Here is a 26,210-nt window from a genome sequence, read left to right as displayed (position 1 = left end):
TTGGGTTCCAGGGCACTCCGGTGTTAGGGGAAACGAGGAGGCGGGTAGGTTGGCCCTTCATAGCTCCAAAGAGAGACCCGTAGGGCCCGAACCTATTGTAGGGTTAGCCGGCTCGGTCGGATACGCCATTGTGGACCGTATCTTCTGACAAAGATCCGATATTGCTTGGGAGGAGGCCGGAGGCATGCGGCAGTCGCGATGTCTCATGGGCTTCTTTCCAAGAAACAAGTCGAAGTCCCTGATGGAATTATCCAGGAAGGACCTCAGATGTGTGACAGGACTTCTCACGGGTCACTGTCAGATGAGAAGACTGCACATTATGGGTCAGTCACAGGATCCGGTATGTCGCTTGTGTCTGGAAGACGAGGAAACTCCGATACACGTTCACATACAGTGCCCGGCACTTGCGACGATCAGAAAAATGCTTTGGGGTAAGAGTTTGATCAACCCCTTAGATATTCAAGGTACCCGGCCAAGGAGGCTCTGCGGCTTTGTCAGGGCCACCAAACTGGAGGGGTACTAGCTTGTGATGGGTCACAATGGGCCCGGCTAGCGGCCTAAGTGTCTTCTCCGAAGGGAGCCCATCTAACAATATTCATTCATTCATAATGATATAACCTAACTTACCTCTGTCCAAAAGTCGATAATTTCGGAAATACACAGAGTGTTAAAAGTTCAATTTGGTTTTAGGTTTTTTGAAATATTTTTTTTAATAATTGGTTTATTGTACAGAGAAAATGACATGAAAGTATAAGTAGATTTGCTCTGAAGATGCCAAATAAAACTGGCTAAACGTCGGGAAGTTTAGAACAGATATTTTACTAAATCTAGATTCAATTCCCAGTTTTTTAACATCAACTATATTTTTCTAATATTTAGGACAATTGAGAAGGCCTCACAATTTTTGGGAGGACTGATTTTGAGACACATTTGTAAAGATGTCTGACCATTTTAAACAATTTTTAGGAAGTTTACGATAGTATTTTAGAGACTTTCTGGCCATTTCAATTTTTTTTTAAAGTTTACGACACTTAGAGCCCTCTGACCTAGTTTTGAAAATCGAGGTTAAACACGCGACATCCCTATACAGGGTAATTCAAATTCGACCCTCACCATTGGGATCTCAGAAACCATAAGAGATACGAGAAAGTTTAAATTGGGGCAAAGTTGCGTAATTTAAAGCTCAACCAAATGCTGTTTTAAAAATTTCGATTTTCCGAGTACTTCCAAAGATTTCCAAAAAAAACTGAAAATTTGATTTTTTGTTTTTATTTATTTCTAACCTTATTTGAAGAGATATCCCAAAACTAAAAGCTTCTTTTCATTGCCACTTTTTCCTAGCTATTCGATGATGGATTCAAGTTTGCCACACGACGTTTCGTTTTTTGTCAGTCATCATCAACTTTACTTTTTCTTATGGGCGCCATATTGGATTTTTAGCCCACCAAATAGTACGTTTTATTCTGATTTTAGTGATGTATAATAACTTATGATTTGCTTGATAAATGACAAAATAATTCAATAAAAACTATTTTTACTTTAGTTATGGCTTTGAGTTAATGGGCCGTTTTATAAAATGTCATTATTTTTGACAGTACTTGTCAAACACGTTAATTCGGACGATCATTAGAGCAAGTCAACTAACCTAACCTAACCTAACTTAAACAGCTCATTTATGTTTCCAAGAGAAAATCATCATTTTAGGAACTTCATTTTTTGCCAAATTTCAATTTTTTATAATGTTATGTGCAAGTTTATAGTTATTTATACAGCAAGTGACTTAAACAAACCATTTTGTATTCATTCATATTTATTCGAGTGAATAAACCGGTTTAAGTCACGTGTTTTATACAGTATTTTATTAAATTTCGACTCCTTATATTAAAAAAAAAAAACTAAAATTACAGTTTTATTAAATTTACACCCGGCCCCGTAGATGTGACATTGATGTTTGTTTGTTTACATCTGTAACTAGGCGAGTGTCATTCAGAGTGATTTAATAGTTATTTATACAGCAAGTGACTTAATAGTTATTTACATTACTAGTGGGGTATGAGCATTTTTATAGTCACGAGTGGGAGTGTTGCCACGACGAGGTCGTAGACCGAGTTGTGGTGATCACACGAGTACGTTAATTTGCCATACCCCACGGGTGATGTACAACATTTTATCTACGACCATCAGAAGCAGCGTAAAGTAAGAAAAAAATTCATATTTTGTGCAATGTGAACTATTTAGGAACGTCTCGTATATGCTTGCTACGGGTAGTTATTTGTTACCCTTAAATCTTGTCATCTACGCTGTACTGTTTTGGTGTTGTTGCTATGGTGGCCATTTGTTTCCACATATCACTTAAGCGACAATTTAACAGTGTAACGAAGTTACTAAGTTTTTACCGTTTTCTTAATTGAATCGATCAACCGGAATCCTCGTTTTAATTGCTAAGGTTCCAACAGTCGGATTTTCTCCGTTCTTGTCAGTTTTGGTTCGGGACGTCGGTTACTTTTCGTTAGGGTCATAGCGATGTGTCGCGGAAAACCGCTAATTGATAATTACGTGGCTAATAAGTTTTGCGCGGCCGAATGTTCAGCGGCTATAGTACCGCAGTTAACCTGCAAAGGCGTCCTGCCGGCACCCAGTGTGTGGCAGTGCGCGCGGTTCCGGTCCCCCATACATGGTACGTAGGTGAGTGGGAGATTGCAGGAAATAAAACTGGCCTGCACGTGGCAAACGGCCTCTTCCACCTGCGGTCAGCGACCGAACCAGCCAGCCTGCTCCGACACGAAACCCGACCAGCAGTAAGTACCATTCAACCACGTGTACCGGTACGGCATCTGTTCTGGGCCTATACCGCAATACCTGACCGTTCCTTTTTATTTTCCCCGTAGTTAGTATACCGTAGTTAGCCGTCGTTAGGACTCGTATTGACCCGACGGATTTTCCCAGTAATTAGTACATCGTAGTTAGCCGTCGTTAGGACTCGTATTGACCCGACGGATTTTCCCAGTAATTAGTACACCGTAGTTAGCCGTCGTTAGGACTCGTATTGACCCGACGGATTTTCCCAGTAATTAGTACACCGTAGTTAGCCGTCGTTAGGACTCGTATTGACCCGACGGATTTTCCCAGTAATTAGTACATCGTAGTTAGCCGTCGTTAGGACTCGTATTGACCCGACGGATTTTCCCAGTAATTAGTACATCGTAGTTAGCCGTCGTTTGGACTCGTATTGACCCGACGGATTTTCCCCCGTAGTTAGTATACCGTAGTTAGCCGTCGTTTGGACTCGTATTGACCCGACGGATTTTCCCAGTAATTAGTATACCGTAGTTAGCACCCGCATTTCTCCTGTTCTTGACCGCCAGGACAGCTGCCGTGGACACCGTTAACGTGTACACCTTTTATTTGACCGCTTTTATTGGTACGTTTAACTGCTTTGTCACCCGCGTCCCGACTTACACGCTTTAGGTTGAAATTGATCACTTAAAACAAAGTTACACGCTCTCTCTCATTTTTACACTTGCTGTTGTTTCCGTTCAAGATTTAAGATACCGTTAGGGTTCCGACTTTTGTTTTTCCGATTGGTTCTGTTCGTTAACCATCGTAGGTCCGTAGTCATAATTTTGGTTAAGTGTTTCAGAGTGTTAATTTCTGTTCAGTTTGTTTGGAAACACGACCCGGTGAGTTTGTAAATTTACCTTTGTCTTTCATTGGGCCTGTCAGCCTTGCAAAACCTTAGCGCCCGCTTACCTTCTTCGACTGTTTTAAAAGTTACCCCGGTATACGGAGCGTTTTCCTGGTTTACGCTCCGCGGTTATTTGAAACCAGGTGGCGCCCGAGGCAATTAAAATCAGACTAGTGTCAAAAGGGGTATTTCATTTGCCCCCAACAAAAGAGCGTCACAAATTTGGCGCCCGAGCAGGGACTACGTTTTGAGTTTTGAACTGACAGTGTTTCAATTAACCGTTTTGTTTTTTTTTTTTTCCCCCTGTTAATATAAACGTGTAACTTTGTTGTGGTTAATAGCTTAGGATAACTGTACTAACCGAGCTTGATCCCCGCTTTGCGATTCACTAAAAAATTTGTCTTTAACCAGTCCGGCTTTGTTTTTTTTTTTTACCCGAGTTTAACTATACCGTGTGGCCTGGGTTGTCATGGATACCGATCAAAAAGATAGTTTACCGTTAACCGTCACCGCCGCCACCAGTGCAGCCGCCTTCTCAGGCGGCACCGAACCGATGGACTCCAAAATTGCGTACGTTTGCCAGCTCAGGAAAGACGCGTTGATCGTTGAACTATCCAAGATTGGATTAGACACCAGTGGCACCACGGAGGTATTAAGGAAGCGCTTAATTGCCTGCTTAATGGGTGGGGAATCAACCCCGATAGTCAGAACTGCACCGTTTACTTTTCCTGCAGTAAATACCGAACCGACCGCTACCACAGTAACTTTGCCCCCGACTACCGTAGTAGTTAAAGTTACCGAGTCTCTTACGACGACCGCCCCCATTTTTACAACACCATCGACGTGGGGTACTACACGCCCAATCCCCAGTTGCAGTACCGCCGTAACGTTCACTTCAGCTCACCCCACACGACCGATTCACGGTTCCCGAGTTCCCCCTCTATCGTTGACTTTGCCGGTAACTTATCCCTGGATACCGCCCATGACCTCGGCCAATGAGGCGTTAACAAAGCCACTTCCTTGTCCGCTGGAACCCACGCCTACCCTGGACCGTCAAACATCCATGTATTTTCGCGCTCAAGACTGGAAAGTCTACTTTAATGAACAGGATGATCCTGTTGCTTTCCTGGAGCAATTAATGGAGATTTGCGCCGCCAATCAAGTCCATCCAGACTTACTAGTGCCGCAATTACCTATGGTGTTGCGTGGTAATGCGCTACTGTGGTTCCGAAACAACCGGCAACGTTGGGCGACGTGGCAGCAATTTGAAGCTGATTTCCGTACTTTTTATTACCCTCTGGATTACTATGATGATCTTGAGGCGCAGATAAGCCGCAGATTGCAAAAACAAGGGGAATCTGTCAGTCTGTACTTTACAGACTTACAAACTATGATCCGCCGGCATGGGAGTATTACACCCGAACAGGAGTTACGTTGGTTGTACCGTAATATGACACCACAATTAAGACAGATGGTGCGGCCGACCGACTTTTACGACGTGTTAACTCTGTCACAGAAAGCCCGTGAGACCGAACGCCTCTTAGAGGAGGTAAGGCAGGCAGAGGCATGTAGTTACCGCCCTCAACCTGAGTTTACTAGAGTGAATAGTAATCCGGAACCGACCATAAAGTCACGTCAAGTACCCGAGACACGGGTTACCGTACCGGGCCGCCCACGACCAAATGAGGGGAATCGACCGACTCACAACAACCAGTCCCTCAATACAACGCACAACAGGTCACCTCGACACTCACCCCGTACTGAAAACCGTCAAGGTGCTCCCGTGGGCAATCCTGGAGGAATGTGTTGGCGATGTGGAGAGACCGGGCATTTCCGTACAGAATGTACGCGTCCGTCCCGTCTGTTCTGCTCCAGATGTGGGAAACCAGGTGTACAGTCTCGGCATTGTGATTGTGCACGGCCGGAAAACTAAAAGGGCGTTGTGATAATGCGAGGAAAGCACAACCGCCCGACGTGACCGCCTCGACCCACCCTGTTTTGACCGTTACCGCCTGTCAGCCGTCCCTTGTAAATACCGTTCAGCCGTTAGACCCAGTACCGACCGTTACTCCAGTTAACTTTACCGTACCACCTGTTCCTGTCACCTGTCATCCCGCACCACCTGTTCCTGTTACCTGTCATACCGTACCACCTGTTCCTGTCACCTGTCATACCGTACCACCTGTTTCTGTCACCTGTCCTACCGTACTGCCTGTTCCTGGCACCGGTCATACCGTACCACCTGTTCCTGTCACCTGTCATACCGTACCACCTGTTCCTGTCACCTGTCATAACGTACTGCCTGTTCCTGGCACCTGTCATACCGTACTGCCTGTTCCTGGCACCGGTCATACCGTACCACCTGTTCCTGTCACCTGTCATACCGTACCACCTGTTCCTGTCACCTGTCATAACGTACTGCCTGTTCCTGGCACCTGTCATACCGTACTGCCTGTTCCTGGCACCGGTCATACCGTACCACCTGTTCCTGTCACCTGTCATACCGTACCACCTGTTCCTGTCACCTGTCATACCGTACCATTTGTTCCTGTCACCTGTTATACCATACCACCTGTTTCTGTCACCTGTTATACCGTACCCAAGTATGCCGCCGACAAAGTTAACATTACCGTACCGACCGTTTCTGTGCCTAGTTGTACCGTACCGACCGTTAGTAGACATAAACGTGACGTTACTCCAGTTACTAAAGTACCTAACGTTACTACCAGTTACCCTGTACCGACTGAGACGTTGGTTAACGATTCTGGCACCAAAGACTACGTTCTTCCGACCGCAACACCAAACGTTACCGTACCGACCGTCCCAGTGCCATCTGTTGCTGATATACCAGCAGTCACCGCCCTGAATGCTTTCCTGACCACGGACAATCGACCCCACATCTCTGTCAAAATCTTTGACACTGAATTTATGGCATTAGTAGACACTGGTGCTGCCCGTTCATACGTAGGGGCCGTGGTACGACAGTTATGTCTTAGGCACGATTGCACACCTCTCCGTCCAACTGTTGAAAACGCTAAAGTTGCAAATGGCAGTAAGGTGGATATTACCGAGGCTTTCAGGGTCAAACTGAATTTTGAGGGCTACCCGACTGTAACGGAGGTGTTGCACTATTTACCAGGGTTAACCGTATTTATCGTACTTGGTATGGACTTACTAGGAAAACATCCTTTTCAAGTAAATTTGCAGACAAGGGCTGTACGAATAGTTAGCCCCAGACCAGTCCGCAAACCGAAAAAGATTAGTCCAGTCAACACCATTGAACCGCCTGAGCCTCTAACGTTAACCGAAACCGAAAATGCCAGACTGCAACAGTTTTTAAACACCGAACTTCCAAAGTTTGACCGAATTAGAGGCGTAACTCCACTAACCACACATACCATTCATTTGGAGCAAATCGAGCCGATTAAGCAACGCTATCACCCTCGCAATCCTCGTATGCAGGAGATTATTAATACCGAGGTGAAGCAGATGTTGCAAGACGGTATTATTGAGCCGTCAACCAGTCCGTGGAGTTCCCCTGTGGTAATTGTCCGTAAAAAGGATGGTAAACACCGTTTCTGTATTGACTTCCAAAAAGTCAATGACGTTACTCGAAAAGATGCATACCCGTTACCATTTATTAATGCAATCTTGGACAAACTCCGCCGTGCCCGTTATATATCCAGTATTGACTTGAAACAGGGTTACTGGCAAGTAGCTCTTGATGAAGCTAGCAAACCAATTACCGCATTCACGGTGCCGGGCATGGGCTTGTTTCAATTCAAAGTCATGCCATTTGGTTTACACTCAGCTCCCGCCACGTTTCAACGATTAATGGATAGAGTCATCGGCCCCGATATGGATCCGTACTGTTTTGCGTATCTGGACGACATTATTGTTCTTGGGGAAACCTTTGAACAACATCTCGACAATCTGTCCGAGGTTTTCCGTCGTCTCCGAGCTGCGAACTTGCGTCTGAATCCGGATAAATGTCAATTTGGTCGGAAATCCCTCCGTTACCTGGGCCACCTGGTTACGTCCAGTGGTATCCGTACCGATCCAGAAAAAGTGTCGGCTATTCAGGAGCTGCCGGCTCCAACCAACGTGAGAGGCGTTCGCCGTTTTCTCGGTGTTGCATCCTGGTACCGCCGTTTTGTCAAGGACTTTTCCAGAATTGCTTCTCCTCTAAACCGACTTTTAAAGAAGGGAGTGAAGTGGTCTTGGTCAGCGGACGAGCAGCATGCATTTGAGCAGCTGAAAAAGTGCCTAACCGAAGCCCCCATTTTGGCCTGTCCAGATTTTTCCCGGCCGTTTGTACTACAAACAGACGCGTCGGATCATGGGCTAGGTGCTGCATTAATACAGCATGATTTCAATGGCGATCACATTATCGCTTATGCTAGCAGAACGTTGACAGCTACTGAACGAAAGTTTTCGGTGACCGAGAAAGAATGCTTGGCAATAGTATGGGGAGTCGAAAAAATGAGACCGTACCTTGAAGGCTACCGTTTTACCGTGGTGACGGATCACCAGTCCTTACGTTGGTTGCATTCTCTAAAAAGCCCATCTGGCCGATTAGCCCGTTGGAGTATCTATCTCCAACAATTTGATTTCGAAATCAAGTACCGAAAGGGGATACTGAATAAAGTAGCTGACGCTTTATCTCGGGACCCCGTGCCGTCCAACTCGGTTGGCGATCCACCCGAATCCATAGCGCTGATCGAAAATTTTGAACCGTGCTCCTGGTATAGCGCTAAAATGGCGGCGGTCGAAGCAAATCCCAAAAATTTCCCTGACTACTGTATTAAAGAAAACCGTCTCTACCGCCATTTTTGGGATTTAAACGAAGTCACGTCTGCAGAGTCTGCCAGTTCGTGGAAACTTTGCGTCCCTAAGACCGCTAGGGCGGCCATTCTTCGGCAAAACCACGATGAGCCGGCCGCCGGGCATTTTGGGATTGCAAAAACCACCGTCCGTATAGCTCAGCACTATTATTGGCCGGGAATGATGCGGGATATTGCAAATTACGTCCGCAATTGTCCTTCTTGTCAGCGGTATAAAGTATCGCAACAAGCACCGCCTGGGTACATGCAACCGTCACGAAATAACCGCCCCTGGGAAACCGTCTGTACCGATTTAGTTGGCCCGTTACCCCGTTCCGCAAAAGGGAACAATTACTTGGTAGTGTTTCAAGACCGATTTACTAAGTGGGTACAATGTCGAGCAATTAGGAAAGCAACGGCTAGAGCTGTAAGCCAAGCTCTGTACGACGAAGTTATAACGAGATTTGGGTGCCCACGAACCGTTTTGTCCGATAATGGCACGCAGTTTACCGGCCAACCGTTTAAACAATTGCTTGCGGAGTTGGGCATTGCTCACCGGCTAACTCCACCGTATACGCCCCAGGCCAACCCCGTTGAGCGAGCTAATAAGACCCTCAAAACCATGATCGCCCAGTTTTGCGAAGGGGATCACCGTAAGTGGGACGTACTGCTCCCCGATTTGCTGTTCGCCGTTAACACGTCGCAACATGACTCTACCGGATACACGCCGGCTTACTTGAATTTTGGTCGGGAGTTAGAGCCACCAAAAGCTTTATTCCGTTCTGTCAGACCGGAACCCGACGGCGCCGAGCCGTTAGGGGAACCCCAGCACGCCGATATTAGGGAGCACAGCAACCGGCTCAAACAGCTCAATGATATTTATGAGCTGGTCCGTTTAAATCTGGGTCGGGCGTTCACCACTCAAAGCCGGCATTATAATTTGCGGAGAAGAGAGTGGCGGTGTCATGTGGGAGATCAGGTTTATCGGCGTGAAAACCCCTTGTCCTCAGCGGTCCGAGGTTTTGCCTCGAAGCTAGCGCCTAAGTTTTCAGGGCCCTACACCGTGGTTAGGGTTCTTTCTCCGGTGGTGTATGACATTAAAAGCTGCACCGGTAAAATTCTGCGCCGTATTCATGTTAAAGACTTAAAAGCGGCGCATGACGGAGCCGAATTTAATGAAGCCCGCGTGTAAACCACGCTGTGAGTTGGGGCGGGTGACAACCGTTAGCAACCGTAACGAAAGCCGTACTTGTTACCGTACCGACCGTAGCCGTTATTCTAGATGACTGAAAGAAGACGGATACCGAAGTCTCGGCAACGTTTGCCGGGAGAGCCTCCATTTGCGGCGCCTCCCGACTCGGCGGCAGTGTGCGTGCGCACCCATTGCGACGCGCAAAGAAGCTCCACGCTGCAAAGAATGTCGCAAATACGGCAGGAAGCGCGGGCACTTGGGGCGCCGTTTCGGGGACCCGTGGACCGAAACCCGACGGCGGAGAGACTCGCTACCGAATCCCGACCGAGGGGACGGATCCACGTGATCTCAGATCTAGTCCTGAGGCCGGCCAGAACGGGATATTATAATAGGCCTGACCTGGGCGATAACCTCGCTCGGTTGGAGTGGGCAGCGGCCCATGCTGACGAGCTATTCCCAGACCCTCCGCGCCGTGCCTACCGGGCAATGCCCATGCTCGTCCCGATACCCTGCCGCCCTCCGCCAGTATCACTATCTATGGCGGAGTCACCCGTTGGGATGCTGGGGCCTGGGGCACCGACTACCTCACCGATTGAGGACGTGGTCGTCGACCTTGCTCAGTCACCGCCGTCCGCCGTCACCGCAGCTGGGGTAACTACTCCGGTTAATCGCCCGACGTCACCGGGGATGGATGAGTGTCCGGAGGCCGGCCCGTTCGATCCCGCTGGATCGAGTCCCCTGTTGGACTTGGAGGCCATAGCGGAAGAAGTGGCCGCTACCCCGAACGCAGGGGATTGGTCGGAGTCATTGATGGCGAGGCTTCGGCTGTTGCGGCCTCCAGGTTACTCGGCCGGACGCCGTTGTCGACGGCATCTCGTGACTCGGGATGGCCGCCGCTTACACGTGACCCTGCCCCGCTAACCGGGTTTTGTTTTTTTTTTGTCCGTTTGTTTATTCGCCCGTCGCTCACCTTCTGCTTGCGCCCCGCTACCGACTAACAATCCCGCTTCGCAGTATTTTTTTTTTTGGTACTTAATTTTTTTTTTTCCTTCGCAAGGAATGACCGACTCTCCAGTGCTGGAGTTAATGGCAACGGACGAGATTGACTTGCTTGACGCCATGCGTGACATCGACGTGCCAGCGAGTGCGCCTGCAGCCGTAACCGCACCCCCCGCGGGTCGACGACCTCCTAGTCCTGGGATGGAAAGTCGTTCGAGGTCCCTTGAGGATCTGTTGGCGCCGTATTCCGAGATCGAAGTTACTCGGCCGTATATCCCAGTACCGTTTGTACCGCCGGAAAATCCAGCGGATGGTCCGTTGTTCTTACCCGTTCGGTCTCGAAAACTCTGTTGGAGGTGCGGCAGAGAGGGCCACCACAGGAATGCCTGTACACATCCGCCAATTTTATTTTGCTCCCGATGTGGAGGCTTAGACCGATTGTCAAAGAACTGCCCGTGCTGGTTTACCGAAGAGGATCGGCAGATGCTTCCGCCGCCGCGGATTGTTCCGGAGCGCGACCGTCTGGTTTCTCGCGGAGTTCAGTGTGATTTGGGTCGGGAAACATTCCGTTCCCGTTTCCCGGGCCAAGTCCGAACCTCCAGAAGCCAGGTCCGAAGTTCCCGGCAAGTTCACCGGGCGTCGCCTGATCGATGGGGCAGCGTTGGTAGGCGGGCCGTTTAGGAGGATTCCGACCGTGAGTGAGGGGGGTATGCGGTGTGCGGGCAGAGGTGTGCGGGTTCCGCGATTTAGGTTAAGTTAGGTTAAGGGGAGTTGTTTGCTCCGGGTTGAAAATTTATTTTTGTACTGTTGTAGGATCTGTGATTTTTATTTTTTTTATTGTATCGAGTCTGTGATTTATTTTTGTGATTCTATTGTTAACCGTAGCGTTAGAGTTAAGCCGTTAAGTTTTTGTTTTCTCGAGTTGCCGGGTAGTTTTAAGGTAGAGCCGTCTGTTTTGAAAAGTTTTGTTTAAAAAAAAAAGGAGTAAACGCTTTTTTTTTTCCGTACGAGGAGGGGGTGTGTAACGAAGTTACTAAGTTTTTACCGTTTTCTTAATTGAATCGATCAACCGGAATCCTCGTTTTAATTGCTAAGGTTCCAACAGTCGGATTTTCTCCGTTCTTGTCAGTTTTGGTTCGGGACGTCGGTTACTTTTCGTTAGGGTCATAGCGATGTGTCGCGGAAAACCGCTAATTGATAATTACGTGGCTAATAAGTTTTGCGCGGCCGAATGTTCAGCGGCTATAGTACCGCAGTTAACCTGCAAAGGCGTCCTGCCGGCACCCAGTGTGTGGCAGTGCGCGCGGTTCCGGTCCCCCATACATGGTACGTAGGTGAGTGGGAGATTGCAGGAAATAAAACTGGCCTGCACGTGGCAAACGGCCTCTTCCACCTGCGGTCAGCGACCGAACCAGCCAGCCTGCTCCGACACGAAACCCGACCAGCAGTAAGTACCATTCAACCACGTGTACCGGTACGGCATCTGTTCTGGGCCTATACCGCAATACCTGACCGTTCCTTTTTATTTTCCCCGTAGTTAGTATACCGTAGTTAGCCGTCGTTAGGACTCGTATTGACCCGACGGATTTTCCCAGTAATTAGTACATCGTAGTTAGCCGTCGTTAGGACTCGTATTGACCCGACGGATTTTCCCAGTAATTAGTACACCGTAGTTAGCCGTCGTTAGGACTCGTATTGACCCGACGGATTTTCCCAGTAATTAGTACACCGTAGTTAGCCGTCGTTAGGACTCGTATTGACCCGACGGATTTTCCCAGTAATTAGTACATCGTAGTTAGCCGTCGTTAGGACTCGTATTGACCCGACGGATTTTCCCAGTAATTAGTACATCGTAGTTAGCCGTCGTTTGGACTCGTATTGACCCGACGGATTTTCCCCCGTAGTTAGTATACCGTAGTTAGCCGTCGTTTGGACTCGTATTGACCCGACGGATTTTCCCAGTAATTAGTATACCGTAGTTAGCACCCGCATTTCTCCTGTTCTTGACCGCCAGGACAGCTGCCGTGGACACCGTTAACGTGTACACCTTTTATTTGACCGCTTTTATTGGTACGTTTAACTGCTTTGTCACCCGCGTCCCGACTTACACGCTTTAGGTTGAAATTGATCACTTAAAACAAAGTTACACGCTCTCTCTCATTTTTACACTTGCTGTTGTTTCCGTTCAAGATTTAAGATACCGTTAGGGTTCCGACTTTTGTTTTTCCGATTGGTTCTGTTCGTTAACCATCGTAGGTCCGTAGTCATAATTTTGGTTAAGTGTTTCAGAGTGTTAATTTCTGTTCAGTTTGTTTGGAAACACGACCCGGTGAGTTTGTAAATTTACCTTTGTCTTTCATTGGGCCTGTCAGCCTTGCAAAACCTTAGCGCCCGCTTACCTTCTTCGACTGTTTTAAAAGTTACCCCGGTATACGGAGCGTTTTCCTGGTTTACGCTCCGCGGTTATTTGAAACCAGGTGGCGCCCGAGGCAATTAAAATCAGACTAGTGTCAAAAGGGGTATTTCATTTGCCCCCAACAAAAGAGCGTCACAACAGTGTCAGTCACAAATTTGTAAAAGTGCATTTCGTTATGAACATGTCTGAAGAACTTCCGTCAGATATTGAAGAAGCTGCCGCAAACGTGGTATCTGGCTTGTTGCCTGCCAAGTCAAAGGAGAAATATGAAAAAAATGTATCAAAGTTATGTTTAAATTTAATAAACAATTACAGCAGAAATTTTCATTTAAAGTTGTTTTATCGCACTAGTGCGATAAAATCGATTATTATCGCACTAGTGCGGTAAAATCGCTCATTACGTAACTCAAAATGAGCTATGTAATGAATGATTACCATGCTAGGAGTAGATAAACCATTTTTTATTCACGAAAAGAACAACTAGGTCCACCAGCGTAGAGAGTGGCCTAAGCTCTTTGAGTGAATAAACTGGTTTAAGTCACGTGTACACCTTTGTGACTAAGTATGTTCAGGCCATTTGCGTGTGACCAGTATTACCAAGTACTCTTCATAAAACGTGTCATTAACTCAAAGCTAACTAAGGTAAAATTTGTTTTTATTGAATTATTTTGTTATTTATGAAGCAAACCATAAGTTATTATACATCACTAAAATCAGAATAAAACGTACTATTCGGTGGGCTAAAAATCCAATATGGCGCCCATAAGAAAAAAGAAAGTTGATGATGGCTGCCAAAAAACGAAACGTCGTGTGGCAAATTTGAATCCATCATCGAATAGCTGGGAAAAAGTGGCAATGAAAAGGTGCTTTTAGTTTTGGGATATCTTTTCAAATAAGGTTAGTAACAAATAAAAACAAAAAATCAATTTTTCAGTTTTTTTCGGATATCTTCGGAAGTACTCGGAAAATCGAAATTTTTAAAACGGCATTTGGTTGAGCTTTATATTGCGCAACTTTGCCCCAATTTAAAGTTTCTCGTATCTCTTATAGTTTCTGAGATCCCAATGGTGAGGGTCGAATTTGAATTACCCTGTATATCTGAAAATCAGTAAAGCGACTTAATTTATGATTGATTTTTTACGAAAATCAACAACATTTTTAAATACGGAGATCGTTTTGAATTGGTAAAAATCACCATCAGTAATTTTGAACGATTTTACCTCTAATGAATTATTACAGTGAACTGTTTTTTTAATGAGAGAATAGGTTACGATGCATGCACGACAACAAAGAATTGATAGGGAATTAATAGTATTAAAATCCGACGGTCGCAAATTCGCTCAGTAGAAATTCTAGGAGACGGGACGTGCCCCGTGACGTGGGGGTCGTTTTTGCGTGACGTCATTTTCACGTAGAAAGCGATGAGATTTAGTCCTTTTTTAATACTTAATAATAATTTTTTTGTGAATTTGCTATTGGTACGTTTCTAAACAAAAAGAGATCGAAAAGGGCGTCCGACAAGGCGACACAATTTCCCCTAAACTCTTCACAACTCTGATAGAATATATGTTTAAAAAGATTGAATTAGACAATAAGGGCATAAACGTGAATGGAGAAACGCTAAACCACCTACGCTTTGTTGTCGATATCGTGCTGATCTCGGACCAGCTCGACGAGGCAAATGAAGTGGTCTCAGAACTATCCGCATCTTCCCAAAAAGGATGCTTAAAAATCAACATTGCCAAGACCCAATTTATGACGAACTTAGTCCCAAGCTGTAACCTAATGCTAGAAGGAAAAGAAATTCAACACATAACATCTTACAAATATCTGGGACACGAGATTCGAATGGGAAGAGACAATCAGACCTGCGAACTAAACAGAAGGATAGGACAAACCCGGGCTGCCCTCGGCAGGCTGAGACATGTACTCAATTCGGATATACCGATATGTCTCAAACGAAAGGTGTTTGACCAATGCGTCCTCCCGGTATTGACATATGGCTCGGAAACACTTACACTAACACAAAAAACTATCAATAAAATAAGAATAACTCAACGAGCCATAGAAAGGTCCATGTTGGGAGTGTCACTGCAAGATAAATCCGAAATGAAGAACTGCGTAAAAGAACAAAGGTTACGGACGACCGCCGAACCGTTGGGCGGACGATTTGAAGAGGATATCTTTAAACTGGATCCAAGATATCCAAGACGGTTCAAAATGGTTTATGTTAAGAGAGGCTTATGTCCAGCAGTGGACGAGGCAAGCTGCTATATGATGATGATGATGATGACGTTTTTAAACTATATATTCGCTAATGTTTAGAAAGGTTCAACTAAAAATAAATTTGGCGCAAAACCCCTATTCAAAGATGCAAATTTAATTTTCACCAAAAGCAAATATGTCAGTCATAAGAAAATTGCGAGTTCAATAAAAACTAAAAGGGCTCTTAATAGTGACAACTATAATTTTTCTGATATTAATAGTTAGGTAGGTAACTAACTAGTAAGGTAATTGCGACTTTGATTTTGTTCGTATATCTTGCAAGTATTGCAGAAATTATTTAATTAAAAAAAATGCACTCATATTTGTGTCCACGTCCAATCAACAGTCAATATTTCTTACGGTTTCCAAGTTGACTCCACGTTCTAATTTGTAGAATCGTAGAGTAGAGATCACAAGAGTCTGAGCCTGGTTGAGATAAAAAACAGTTTATTTTCAAGATTTCTTTGATTAATGAATTTGACGATTTCGATACTTTAATTTTCAGGGAGAAAGTATAAAACTTATTTCCTCATGCAGCAGCCTACCACTACCGAACATTACCGATTATGTGTCGTTTGCAGAAAAATTTTGGTTATTAAACTTGGACCAGGAGTTATTACAAAATAACCTTATAAAATACCTGACATTTGCAACGTTCAATTTGGCAGTAAATCGCTTACGTGCTGATTTGGTGAGTTAATTTAAGAGATTAATTAAATTTACATGGTGTCCTATTTTCAACACTTTTGTAGGGTATATCGGTTATTTTTAAATACAGAGTTGTGGTTTTTGCTTGTTGTATGTATGCTTTGCTGTGTGTAGGTTATAGTGTTCATAACAACCTCAGGGCATTATAGGCGGGCATTATCAGAACGCCCGCTTATAGCGCCCCGAAATCTTTTTTAATATTAGCAATGGCATTTTTATTCTTCCATGCCATAAAAACGTCGTATTTTCCATCCTAGGATGCTCTTGACTTTTTAGGTAATAAACGTTAGCTTTTGCTGCATTTTCTTTCTTCTCTCAAACTTTTGCCATTTTCACTGACTGACCGGACTATCAAAGTCACAACATTTAGGTAAAATCGAGGTTAAAATAAACCGTAAACAACCTAGCGGTAAAGGTATACCTTCCTTTTCAATGCCAGATAGAGTAAATAATTGCTGAATTAGGTGAAACATAAACCATTGTACGCATCACAGGCGTTAGGGAGAGTATAATGTCCATCACGCCGAAACCTGTCCCTTGGGCCATAGGCCCTCGGGCTGTTTCGGTCTTCAGGACATTATGTTCTCTCTCACGCCCTTGGTACATACATAGCTATTATGTATAACAGAGTTTTCCATCGGACTTTCTTTTACAAACATACATGTTGTAAAACATCGTTTAAAAAAGACAATTAAAGTTTATATCGCAATAAATACTAAACGAAAGAGAAGAAAAACTGACTATACATCAGTAGATTATACTTAAAAACTCCTATTAATCCTATCGCAAACCGTTATTTTTTTGATAACTTAAATGGCAGCTGAACTATAGAGGTTTAATCGTATTTAACTGGAATTGTATCCGCAAAATTCTACAAGATCGGCATGAACAATTTCATTTTAATGAACTGTATTTTCTCGGTGGTTTCTTAGTGAAGCTATCACATATCAAATGTGATCACATTTTGATCAATCATATTTATTGCGCACGATAATGTATACAGGGTATCCAAATAATAAGAATGACTCTTGGCTTTTTTGACTAAACTATAAATTGTAAAGTTTCTGGAAAAAATGTTATTTGCCAAATGTCCACAAATGGGCGTACTAACAACTTTAATTCAAAAAGAGTGGATGTCTCCAAGATCTCAAATACAGTGGCACTTTGAAAATACTTGCAAAAGGAATCTACGTTTACTAAAACCATGTGAAAAGTTGCTCAAAAAAACTGCGGTAACTTCGAAACGCATTAAATTGGTATTATTGAAAAACTGTTTTTTTTCTATCAGAAGCGCTACTACAAATATTTTCTAGCGATTCTTTGGGTTCCTTTTCATAACCAACTTTTGTTTCCCAAAGATCTATGATTAACTGTTTGTCAAAAAAGCCGTGAGCCACTCTTATTATCGCATGTGCACGGTCATGCATTTTGTTGCTTGGGTGGACGAAGTTTAGTTATTCTTATTACTTTTTTTGTAGATTACTGACAAACTAAAGATATTCCTTCAAAACAAGTCCTATTGGATACTTACATTTAAGGCATTATATTTGATGTTGAACAAATCACAAAACGCTAATGTGGCTCACCTTCAAGAATTAAGTGGATTATTACAAAAGTCAATCAAAACAGATTCATTACTGCAAGAACTTCAATTCGAAATGCTAAACACATTAAATCAATCACAACCTGACACTTTAAATCAGCTCTTAGATGCGTCAGAGCCCAGCATAGCCCACCAGATTTTCGAATACATTGAAAGTTTTAGGAGAAACACCAATGTTTACCTGCACTTAAACCAAGCTGGCAACCACAAAATTACAGGCTTTACACATAAATGTCTCCAGTGGCGGGAACGCATAAATATTGAGGCTCCCCCCTTAAAAAAGTTTAAATTTAGTGAGTTGCTGAACTCTAAAGAGAATGATCAGCTCTTACATGTTGATAACTTTACACATGTCAAGGAACGATTGAAAAAACAGAATAAAAATGTATCTTCTAACAAAACGAAATTACCACCTGTTGAAGATTCAGAGAGAACAGATGTTGAAGGCTCTTTAATGACTGATGCAATTGAATCTCTGAAAGGTGAGGTTAAATGCCTTATGAAGCTCAAAAAGACTGAAAAATTAACACCAAAAAATGCAGCAGATTTAAGGATTATTATGAGTCAGTTATCTTCTTTAATGTAAAATAAAGTTATTTTGAAATAAATTTAAAATTCACTGAATTTACTCCTAATTGATTATAATGACCATTCCTTAGAAACGTCTTGCATTCGACCAGTAAAACGAATATTGTTTAAACAATCCCAATCCATGTCTGTTCTTTGTATCATATCTAGAAATAGAAATTTCTCTTTCTCTCTTTTTTTTAGAAAATTTAAGGAATTTTAGGAGAATTTAAGAGAATGAAGAAGAAAAGGCTAATAATTACACATCAAAAGCAACAATTCACACAGGAACCAGAACCAGTGGAAGAACCACACTGTAAGTATCCTTTACAGCTCCATGGAGCCAAATTTGTCAGTTCTGACGTTAAGGAAGACACTGGCCGCATTCGTTTTCAAGCTCCATGGAGCGTCAAAAAAGCTCTGCTCGCTCCATAGAACTATGATTATAATGAACAGTGTGATTTATCCAAGCGATAGAACTATTTTGGATTGGTAATTTCGCATCACAGCTGCGTGATTTTTGACATCTGTCAGGTGACGTAAAAACTTCAAAGTGTCTGTTAATATCACAACTGTTAAATTTAACTCTATGGAGCTATAAATACAACTTGAAATGCGATTTATCAAATAAATGCAACTAATCTGCGTATTCCAGTTGTATGTTAGCGCTTAATGAGTTTTGACAGTTAATAGCTGTCAGTTGACGTAAGAAACATATCGTGTCACTTAGCCTCGCAAATGTCAAATATGGTGCTTTATTGAGTTGTAAATACAAAGTACAACTGTTTTGCATTTGATATAGTTTCATCCCACTGCTAAATAAGTTTCAATAGTTTAAACAAGTGTCACCCTGAGTACCTGACTACTAGCGACACTGTGAAGTGTACGGTCATAACTGTGACTGTGAATATAAAGTTATAACTGTCTTAAACTGCCATTTAGCGTCACAACTGCCAAATTTAACTCCACAGAGGTACGAATAACAATTTGCAGCGTGATTCATCAAAGAGACGCGACTCTTTTGATATTTTACAGTTTCACGGCACTGTTGAATGAGTTTTGACAACTGTCAGATGACTATAAGCCTATCATTAACGTCATAGCTAGTTCAGTTAGTCAAAGTGGTCCACATTTTTCCAATCACACGAATTTAAAAGATTTGTAAGCTTGTTTGAGCACGTTTATTTATTATTTTTGCTTGCGCATTTTCTGACGTAGAATCGGCAAATACAGGGCGAACAAGAACGTAATAGTTATTAGATTCAGGAAATGCCGTCTTTTCCTATCACCTTGTTTTTTATGGAGAAAACAGTTTCATATTAATATTTAAAAAAATAGTACAGATAAAAATGATATTTAAAACTATATATTAATGAAATCCGCTTAAGAACTTTAGACAAAAAGTGACTAATGGAATCTACATAAAAAAACCCTATAAGTGGCAGTTTTCAGTTTTTTGAATCCGGCCAATATCCAAAAACCTTCTGTAACATGGTGTGCGGATTTAGTGTGTTTTGACAGGAAAACCCCATTTCCCGGCTAGATAGGAAAAACTAGTATGGTATAGGATAGGTCGACTTTTGAGAAAAGATTAATGGGAAAAACCGTATTTCGATATCTTGTAGAGCTCGAATCAGCTAAGAAAAGGCCACAGGCGTCATCAAACGATGATGTCACGATCTCCTGTACGTCTCGCTTTAAATATTGCTGCTCTCGTTACTTTCCAAGTTGTTGCAGCCAGTCAGTGGCGTGCTATTATTTTATCAGTAAAATGAAACATTTTCGTCGTTTTTAATAAAGAAAATAAAAGACAACAAGTTTTTCAAAGGAATGGAAACTCCTTCTGCTTCTTTCTTCATAAATTGTAAGACGTTACTGACGATTTCACGGCCTTGGCTGTATATGATAACACCTTTCTTTCCAACCTTTTTGAAAGACATTTTGACAAAATAACGTTTTTTATTCATAACACTATGTGAACTTCAACTGCGACCATCAACAATACAACCAAAACACCAGACTAAAACGGAACCTAACCTCCTAAGTCTCCCTGTCCGCCACTACATTTTTTTAAACTTGGCAACACCGTTTAGAGTGCCGGCTAGTAAAAGCATATAAAAAGGTCCAAATGTACCTGGCCGCTGCCGCATCTGTTTTAATTGTGTCCAAGTAAAAACCGTACTACGTTGCCAAGTGGCTTTTTGACCGCTTAACAATATATTTTCGGGAATATTTTAATAGGACGCCTCTGATTATATCTAATGCGACGGCAACTGTAGAGCTCGAATCAGATGAGAAAAGGCCACCGCATCATCAATGACGCAGTTTTTAAAACTATTTCTTTCTCCTTCTACAGTTGCCGTCGCATTAGATATAATCAGAGGCGTCCTATTAAAATATTCCCGAAAATATATTGTTAAGCGGTCAAAAAGCCACTTGGCAACGTAGTACGGTTTTTACTTGGACACAATTAAAACAGATGCGGCAGCGGCCAGGGACATTTGGACCTTTTTATATGCTTTTACTAGCCGGCACTCTAAACGGTGTTGCCAAGTTTAAAAAAATGTAGTGGCGGACAGGGAGACTTAGGGGGTTAGGTTAGGTTCCGTTTTAGTCTGGTGTTTTGGTTGTATTGTTGATGGTCGCAGTTGAAGTTACATAGTGTTATGAATAAAAAACGTTATTTTGTCAAAATGTCTTTCAAAAAGGTTGGAAAGAAAGGTGTTATCATATACAGCCAAGGCCGTGAAATCGTCAGTAACGTCTTACAATTTATGAAGAAAGAAGCAGAAGGAGTTTCCATTCCTTTGAAAAACTTGTTGTCTTTTATTTTCTTTATTAAAAACGACGAAAATGTTTCATTTTACTGATAAAATAATAGCACGCCACTGACTGGCTGCAACAACTTGGAAAGTAACGAGAGCAGCAATATTTAAAGCGAGACGTACAGAGATCGTGACATCATCGTTTGATGACGCCTGTGGCCTTTTCTTCGCTGATTCGAGCTCTAGAAGGAGAAAGAAATAGTTTTAAAAACTGCGTCATTGATGATGCGGTGGCCTTTTCTCATCTGATTCGAGCTCTATCAGTGCGCGGCGCTAGAGAGCGTTTTTTAAATTTCGCCTATTTTGAAAACTGTTTTACTTTTTTTTTAATTAAAATATCGAAATGAAACACAAACATTCTTAAGGCACTTTTTTGAGGTGATTCCAGTGGCGTGCTTGCTAATATCTTCCGTTTTCTCAAAAAATTACCTAACTTTATTATTTTAAATTGAAATGACAGTTGGTTATGACTTTAAAAAAATTTACATTTTCTGCCCTCAACGACAATGGAAGTATGTCTATAGTTAATCTTAAAAATAACTGAGATATTACATTTTTTTTCCTTTTATTCAAGTTGACTTTGACTCAGGTGTTGACATCAACTGTCAAAAGTGACGTTTATTTATTTCTTGTTTCTATGACAACACTTAGATATTTAAATTGACTGCATTTTTAATTTTGGATTCAAAGAGGTCAAAGTTTAACTTTTTTTATTATTTTTTATCCTTAATTTAAAAATTAGTTCTTTAGTCATTATATAGTTATTAATGTTTGTGAAAATATTGAAAAAATTATTTGTTATTGGGTCTATATCTGTTAAAATCATTGAAAGTTTTCATATTTGAGTTATTTGCAGGAATACCTGAGAAGATATCGAAATACGGTTTTTGTCACTAATCTGTTTTCAAAAAAAGCAGTAGTGGCCACCCTGTTGTTGTTGTTTCTTTTTAATCTTTAAAAATTGCAGTGGATATAGATTAATTTGCAGTTGCAATAATTACAACTTCGATATAGCTTAATGAATCATAATGCCAAAATAACGTCATTTAATTGTTGCGTTTGTTTGCAATTTAATGCCAAAGACATAGCTGGAAGTGTCATGCTAATGAAATGCCAAGTGACGCAAACTAGCGCTGCGCTGTGAACAATCAAAATGGCCGATAATAAAAATGCAAACATAGAAGAAAAAAGGTTTTAATTCGACATTTTAAAAAATAATTACCTACTTTTTGTTATCCTTGTAAAGCTTGAAAAAAGAGTACCTTTTTAGAAATGTTATTTTCGACTATGCTTTCCATTAGAAAAAAAGTAGTATGTCATATGTCAAAATTGACAAGTGTCAGAAATAAGTTGATCTGCTTATCTTGTTCAGTTCACAAGTATCTACAACTTTCATCTGAATATTATGTTTCTACAAAATAAAGGGGCTAGATGGAAATAATGGAATAAAAAAAAATCAACAAAATTTGGTTTTTGCTACATATCTAGTGACCCATGAACTAATTTAAAAAACAGAAAACGGTTTTCAATTGATCTTCTAAAACTGCAATTATTTCCCGATTTATAACCGACCTCCTAGCTCTACTAGTTTCTGAGATCTTTTCGCTAAACATTAAAAAAAAATTCATCCTGTACACGGTGTCCCAAAAAGTCGTGCACGCGTCTGTTCGTCGGAAACTATACATAGTATGGCTACAATTTTTTTTTTATTAGTAAAATACTGAAAATGTTCGGCTCTCTAAATCCACCGCTAGAGGGCGTTTTGATACCACTAAAATAAAAAATGTCCAAAAACTGAAAATTTAAATAGAAAGGTATAGTAAAAATCTTATAAATGTAATCCCCTATTCTCTGCGAAGAATTTTCCTATTTAACTGTTTTTTCAATCTGTTCAAATAAAGTGGTGAGAGTAGTCCAAAGTTTGCTTTGAAAGAAATGAAATATCTCGAAAACGGCTAATCGTAGAAACTTTGTTTTTGCGGCATTTTAAAGAGCATTTTCTGTCCTGTAGAGAGTCCCAAAACAATGTTCCATTTAGTTTTCGGTCTTTTCGATAGAGCGCGTTTTTACAAAAATTGTTTGTAGGTTATCTCCGAGAAGAGGGGAATGACGTAGTAATGTGTGTTTCGTCCCAGGAGCTGCCTTTGGACTCGTCAGTGAGGCTTGGCACTTGGCAGCCCCTTGCCTTATACACACGTCAGTATGCGACGTGGAACTTATATAAGTACCTACTTAAGTACTGTCTTGGAATGACGACGTCATATTGGAGAATTAGGACTGTATTGCTGGTTGCATATTTGTGAGAGACAGTAGTTGCAAGGCATGTCGCCCACAATTGCACTTTTATCTTATGGCGTTTTCGATTAGCAGGTTTAGTGCAAAACCAGTGTATTGCCACACTGTTTCAATGATATTTGATAGAGCAGGATACAAATACAATAGTTTTGCACTAAACTTGCCAATCGAAAGGTCATTAGATATCTCGAAAAAATGAAATGCAATGGTGTAGCTTTCTATTACCTATTCCATAAGCAATCAGATTATCTATCGTTGTGTGAAAACTGCAGTACTTACTCTATCTCTTTTGTAACACGAGATATTATTGAAAAATCGTTAAGAATAGCCTTTTTACAGTTATAAACATTACATTATTAATCAAATTAGAATACTATATATGTTGCATACGTTTTGGTTATAATGGCCAGTCATTAGTACACGCAATTCCGTTTTGATTCAGGCAACGATAGATAATCCTGATTGCTTATGGAATAGGTAATAGGAAGCTATACCATTGCATTAGATTTTTTCGAGATATCGAAGATGAAAGTGCAATTTTTGTAAAAACGCCCTCTATCGAAAAGACCGAAAACTAAATGGAGCATTCTTTTGGGACTCTCTACAGGACAGGAAATGCTCTTTAAAATGCCGCAAAAACAAAGTCTCTACGATTAGCCGTTTTCGAGATATTTCATTTATTTCAAAGCAAACTTTGGACTACTCCCACCACTTTATTTGAAGAGATTGAAAAAGAAGTTAAATACGAAAATTCTTCCTAGAGAATAGGGGATCACTTTTATGAGATTTTTACTATACCTTTCCATTTAAATTTTCAGAGTTTTTGGACATTTTTCATTTTAGTGGTATCAAAACACCCCCTAGCGGTTTATTTCCAGCATTTTCCCTTGGCCACATTTACAAATACATTTTTTTTTTCATAGTCATACTATGTATAGTTTTTGAGAAACAGCAGCGTGCATGGCTTATTGGGACACCCTGTATATAAAACTTTTATATATTTTTTTTAATTTATTTGTCTAAAACTTACGAGAATTCCTATACATTGGAGGTTTGTGGATTTGGCAAAGAAAAATCAAGTTATTTTTTAAAATAACTTAAATGTATTTGAATTTCACTGAACACCCTCCCCACTTGATAATTATGACCATTTTGTGGAAACATCTTGATAGTCACCATCAGGAACTTCATATCCTTCTATAGGAGGTGTCTCCACAGGCCCCACTGTAGTAAATGGAACCATATGAAAATCAATCTGTATTGCTTCTTGATACAACTCCTCTGATTCTTTTCTTAACTCATCTAGTGCCTTCTGTTGGTAAAACATTATCCTATCAATGGCTTGCAGATCCTCCAGTAACTGTTTCCTTTTAAAACTGGCCCATTTCTTCTCTAATATTGCCCGAGCCTCCAATATTTCCGGGGTATGAACAATACTTCTCTGTCTTTCCAGTTTTTGGTCGAGCAGAGTTAGTGGCACTTCACATTCGACGATGGGCTTTAGTTGTCTTGCGTTTTTCTCTAAACGTCTGATTTGTTTCTCTAGTTTCTTTTTTCTACGTTCTTCTCTAGCTCGAATAATTGCAGGGTCTAGTTTCTTCTTTTTCTTTAGCGGTTCCGCCCTGTAAAACATATTATGTTGGTTTTTTTGTTATAAAAACAATTCAAAAATACTTACATAAGACAAGGAGTGGGTTTGAAGAATAAAGCCTGATTGGTAGTAAATGTCCTTAATGTAGGTGCAAAAGTAGTTCCCAGAGATAACCTACAATAATAACTCCATTTTAATTCATTAGCTGTTTTTGTTATTTAATCTCACCTCTTAAATTGTTGTAAAACGTTGGTAAAACTCATGGTTTTAATTAAGTAAACCAAATCCGAGTTTGGAGTAATAACATTAATATAGGTTAGGGTTTTCATAATAAGCTAAATTCTTCTTTTATCTCAATTTTTTCTTTCTGTTTGTCAAATACCCTATAGTTATATACGGCCAATATTGGCGTTTCAAGATAAGAGATACTCCCTCTGGTGATCAGTTATGAAAACAATTTTGGGCATCCCAGCTGTCATTTCTCTGTTTGTTTACATTGATTTTGGTTAAGAGTTTAGCCACCGCCTACTAGACTAGAAAGCCTAGAAGGTGCTTGTCAAAAATTCCAATATGGCGGAAATAGTGGTGACAGTTTGCATTTTGGAAATTGAGTTTTTTGAGGATTAGATGAATTTTTACGGTTTAAAATCTAAACTTGAGGTTATTTGCGTAAGTTATTTTTGTTTGCTGCCGTTCATCAAGTTTTTCAAGCCACATTGTAACAGCAATTCAGGAAAAAGCCCAACCGTGTCAGTTTTTTACTTTACAAAAAACCGGATCTAACTCAATAGTGGTTGAACACTTAGAAGTGGGATGATTTTAATCCAACACTATACTCAATGGTAGGTACAAGTGCTTTCTAGTACAGTAAACTTATTACGTACTTGTTACATGCACAGGTACGTGAGGTTCATTTTAAAGCATCCTTTATTGTGAGAGCAACAAAAATAATTTCTTTCTTTATAATGTTCTTGCTAATAACATAGGAACCATTTACCAGTTTTCCTTACCTAGTTTCAAGGATTTACAGATTTCCTTGTATTGAACAGTGTTTAAACTAGTTTGCTGTGTGTTGTACTTTCCAGGACAAATGTTCTAACCAATTTGTTTAGGCTGGACTTGATTGGGTATAAAAAAGCTTTATCTATACATATCTGGATCAGGAATGAACCTTTCTTTGATTTTTCACTCACAACTTGTAATCAACTACACAAAATAATTAAAAAAAACATGTTTTTCAC

General features: G+C 41.4%; 4 protein-coding genes across 7 annotated transcripts in view; 3 read left to right on the top strand and 1 right to left on the bottom strand.

Moving 5' to 3' along the window:
- The window catches only part of LOC145729565 (uncharacterized), a 39,711-nt gene extending 21,392 nt beyond the window's left edge, over positions 1-18,319 (top strand). For 3 of the 4 annotated variants that reach the window (XM_081980372.1, XM_081980374.1, XM_081980375.1), the window contains 2 exons: positions 15,886-16,071; positions 17,567-18,319. In XM_081980372.1, coding sequence (XP_081836498.1) covers positions 15,886-16,071; positions 17,567-18,277 — 897 coding nt within the window. In that variant the 3' untranslated portion in view covers positions 18,278-18,319. The remainder of the gene's footprint in view (positions 1-15,885; positions 16,072-17,566) is intronic. The other variant, XM_081980373.1, reaches the window with a different exon arrangement.
- LOC145729571 (rRNA methyltransferase 2, mitochondrial-like) overlaps positions 1-26,210 on the top strand; it is a 195,580-nt gene that overhangs the window by 24,153 nt on the left and 145,217 nt on the right. The gene's annotated exons all lie outside the window — the stretch shown is intronic.
- Positions 1,938-13,045, top strand: LOC145729569 (uncharacterized). Its single transcript, XM_081980381.1, has 2 exons — positions 1,938-2,798; positions 10,758-13,045. Exon 2 carries the CDS (start codon positions 10,760-10,762, stop codon positions 11,378-11,380), a length of 621 nt encoding a protein of 206 aa, XP_081836507.1. The 5' UTR covers positions 1,938-2,798; positions 10,758-10,759; the 3' UTR covers positions 11,381-13,045.
- Positions 24,459-25,352, bottom strand: mRpL40 (mitochondrial ribosomal protein L40). Its single transcript, XM_081980379.1, has 3 exons — positions 25,198-25,352; positions 25,057-25,143; positions 24,459-25,000 (listed from the first exon to the last, which is right to left on the bottom strand). Exons 1-3 carry the CDS (start codon positions 25,296-25,298, stop codon positions 24,520-24,522), a joined length of 669 nt encoding a protein of 222 aa, XP_081836505.1. The 5' UTR covers positions 25,299-25,352; the 3' UTR covers positions 24,459-24,519.

This window comes from Ips typographus, linkage group LG5, assembly GCF_016097725.1.
Source record: "Ips typographus isolate SLU linkage group LG5, UJ_Ityp_2.0, whole genome shotgun sequence".
NCBI lineage: Eukaryota > Metazoa > Arthropoda > Insecta > Coleoptera > Curculionidae > Ips > Ips typographus.
This window is presented reverse-complemented; position numbering and strand designations above follow the sequence as displayed.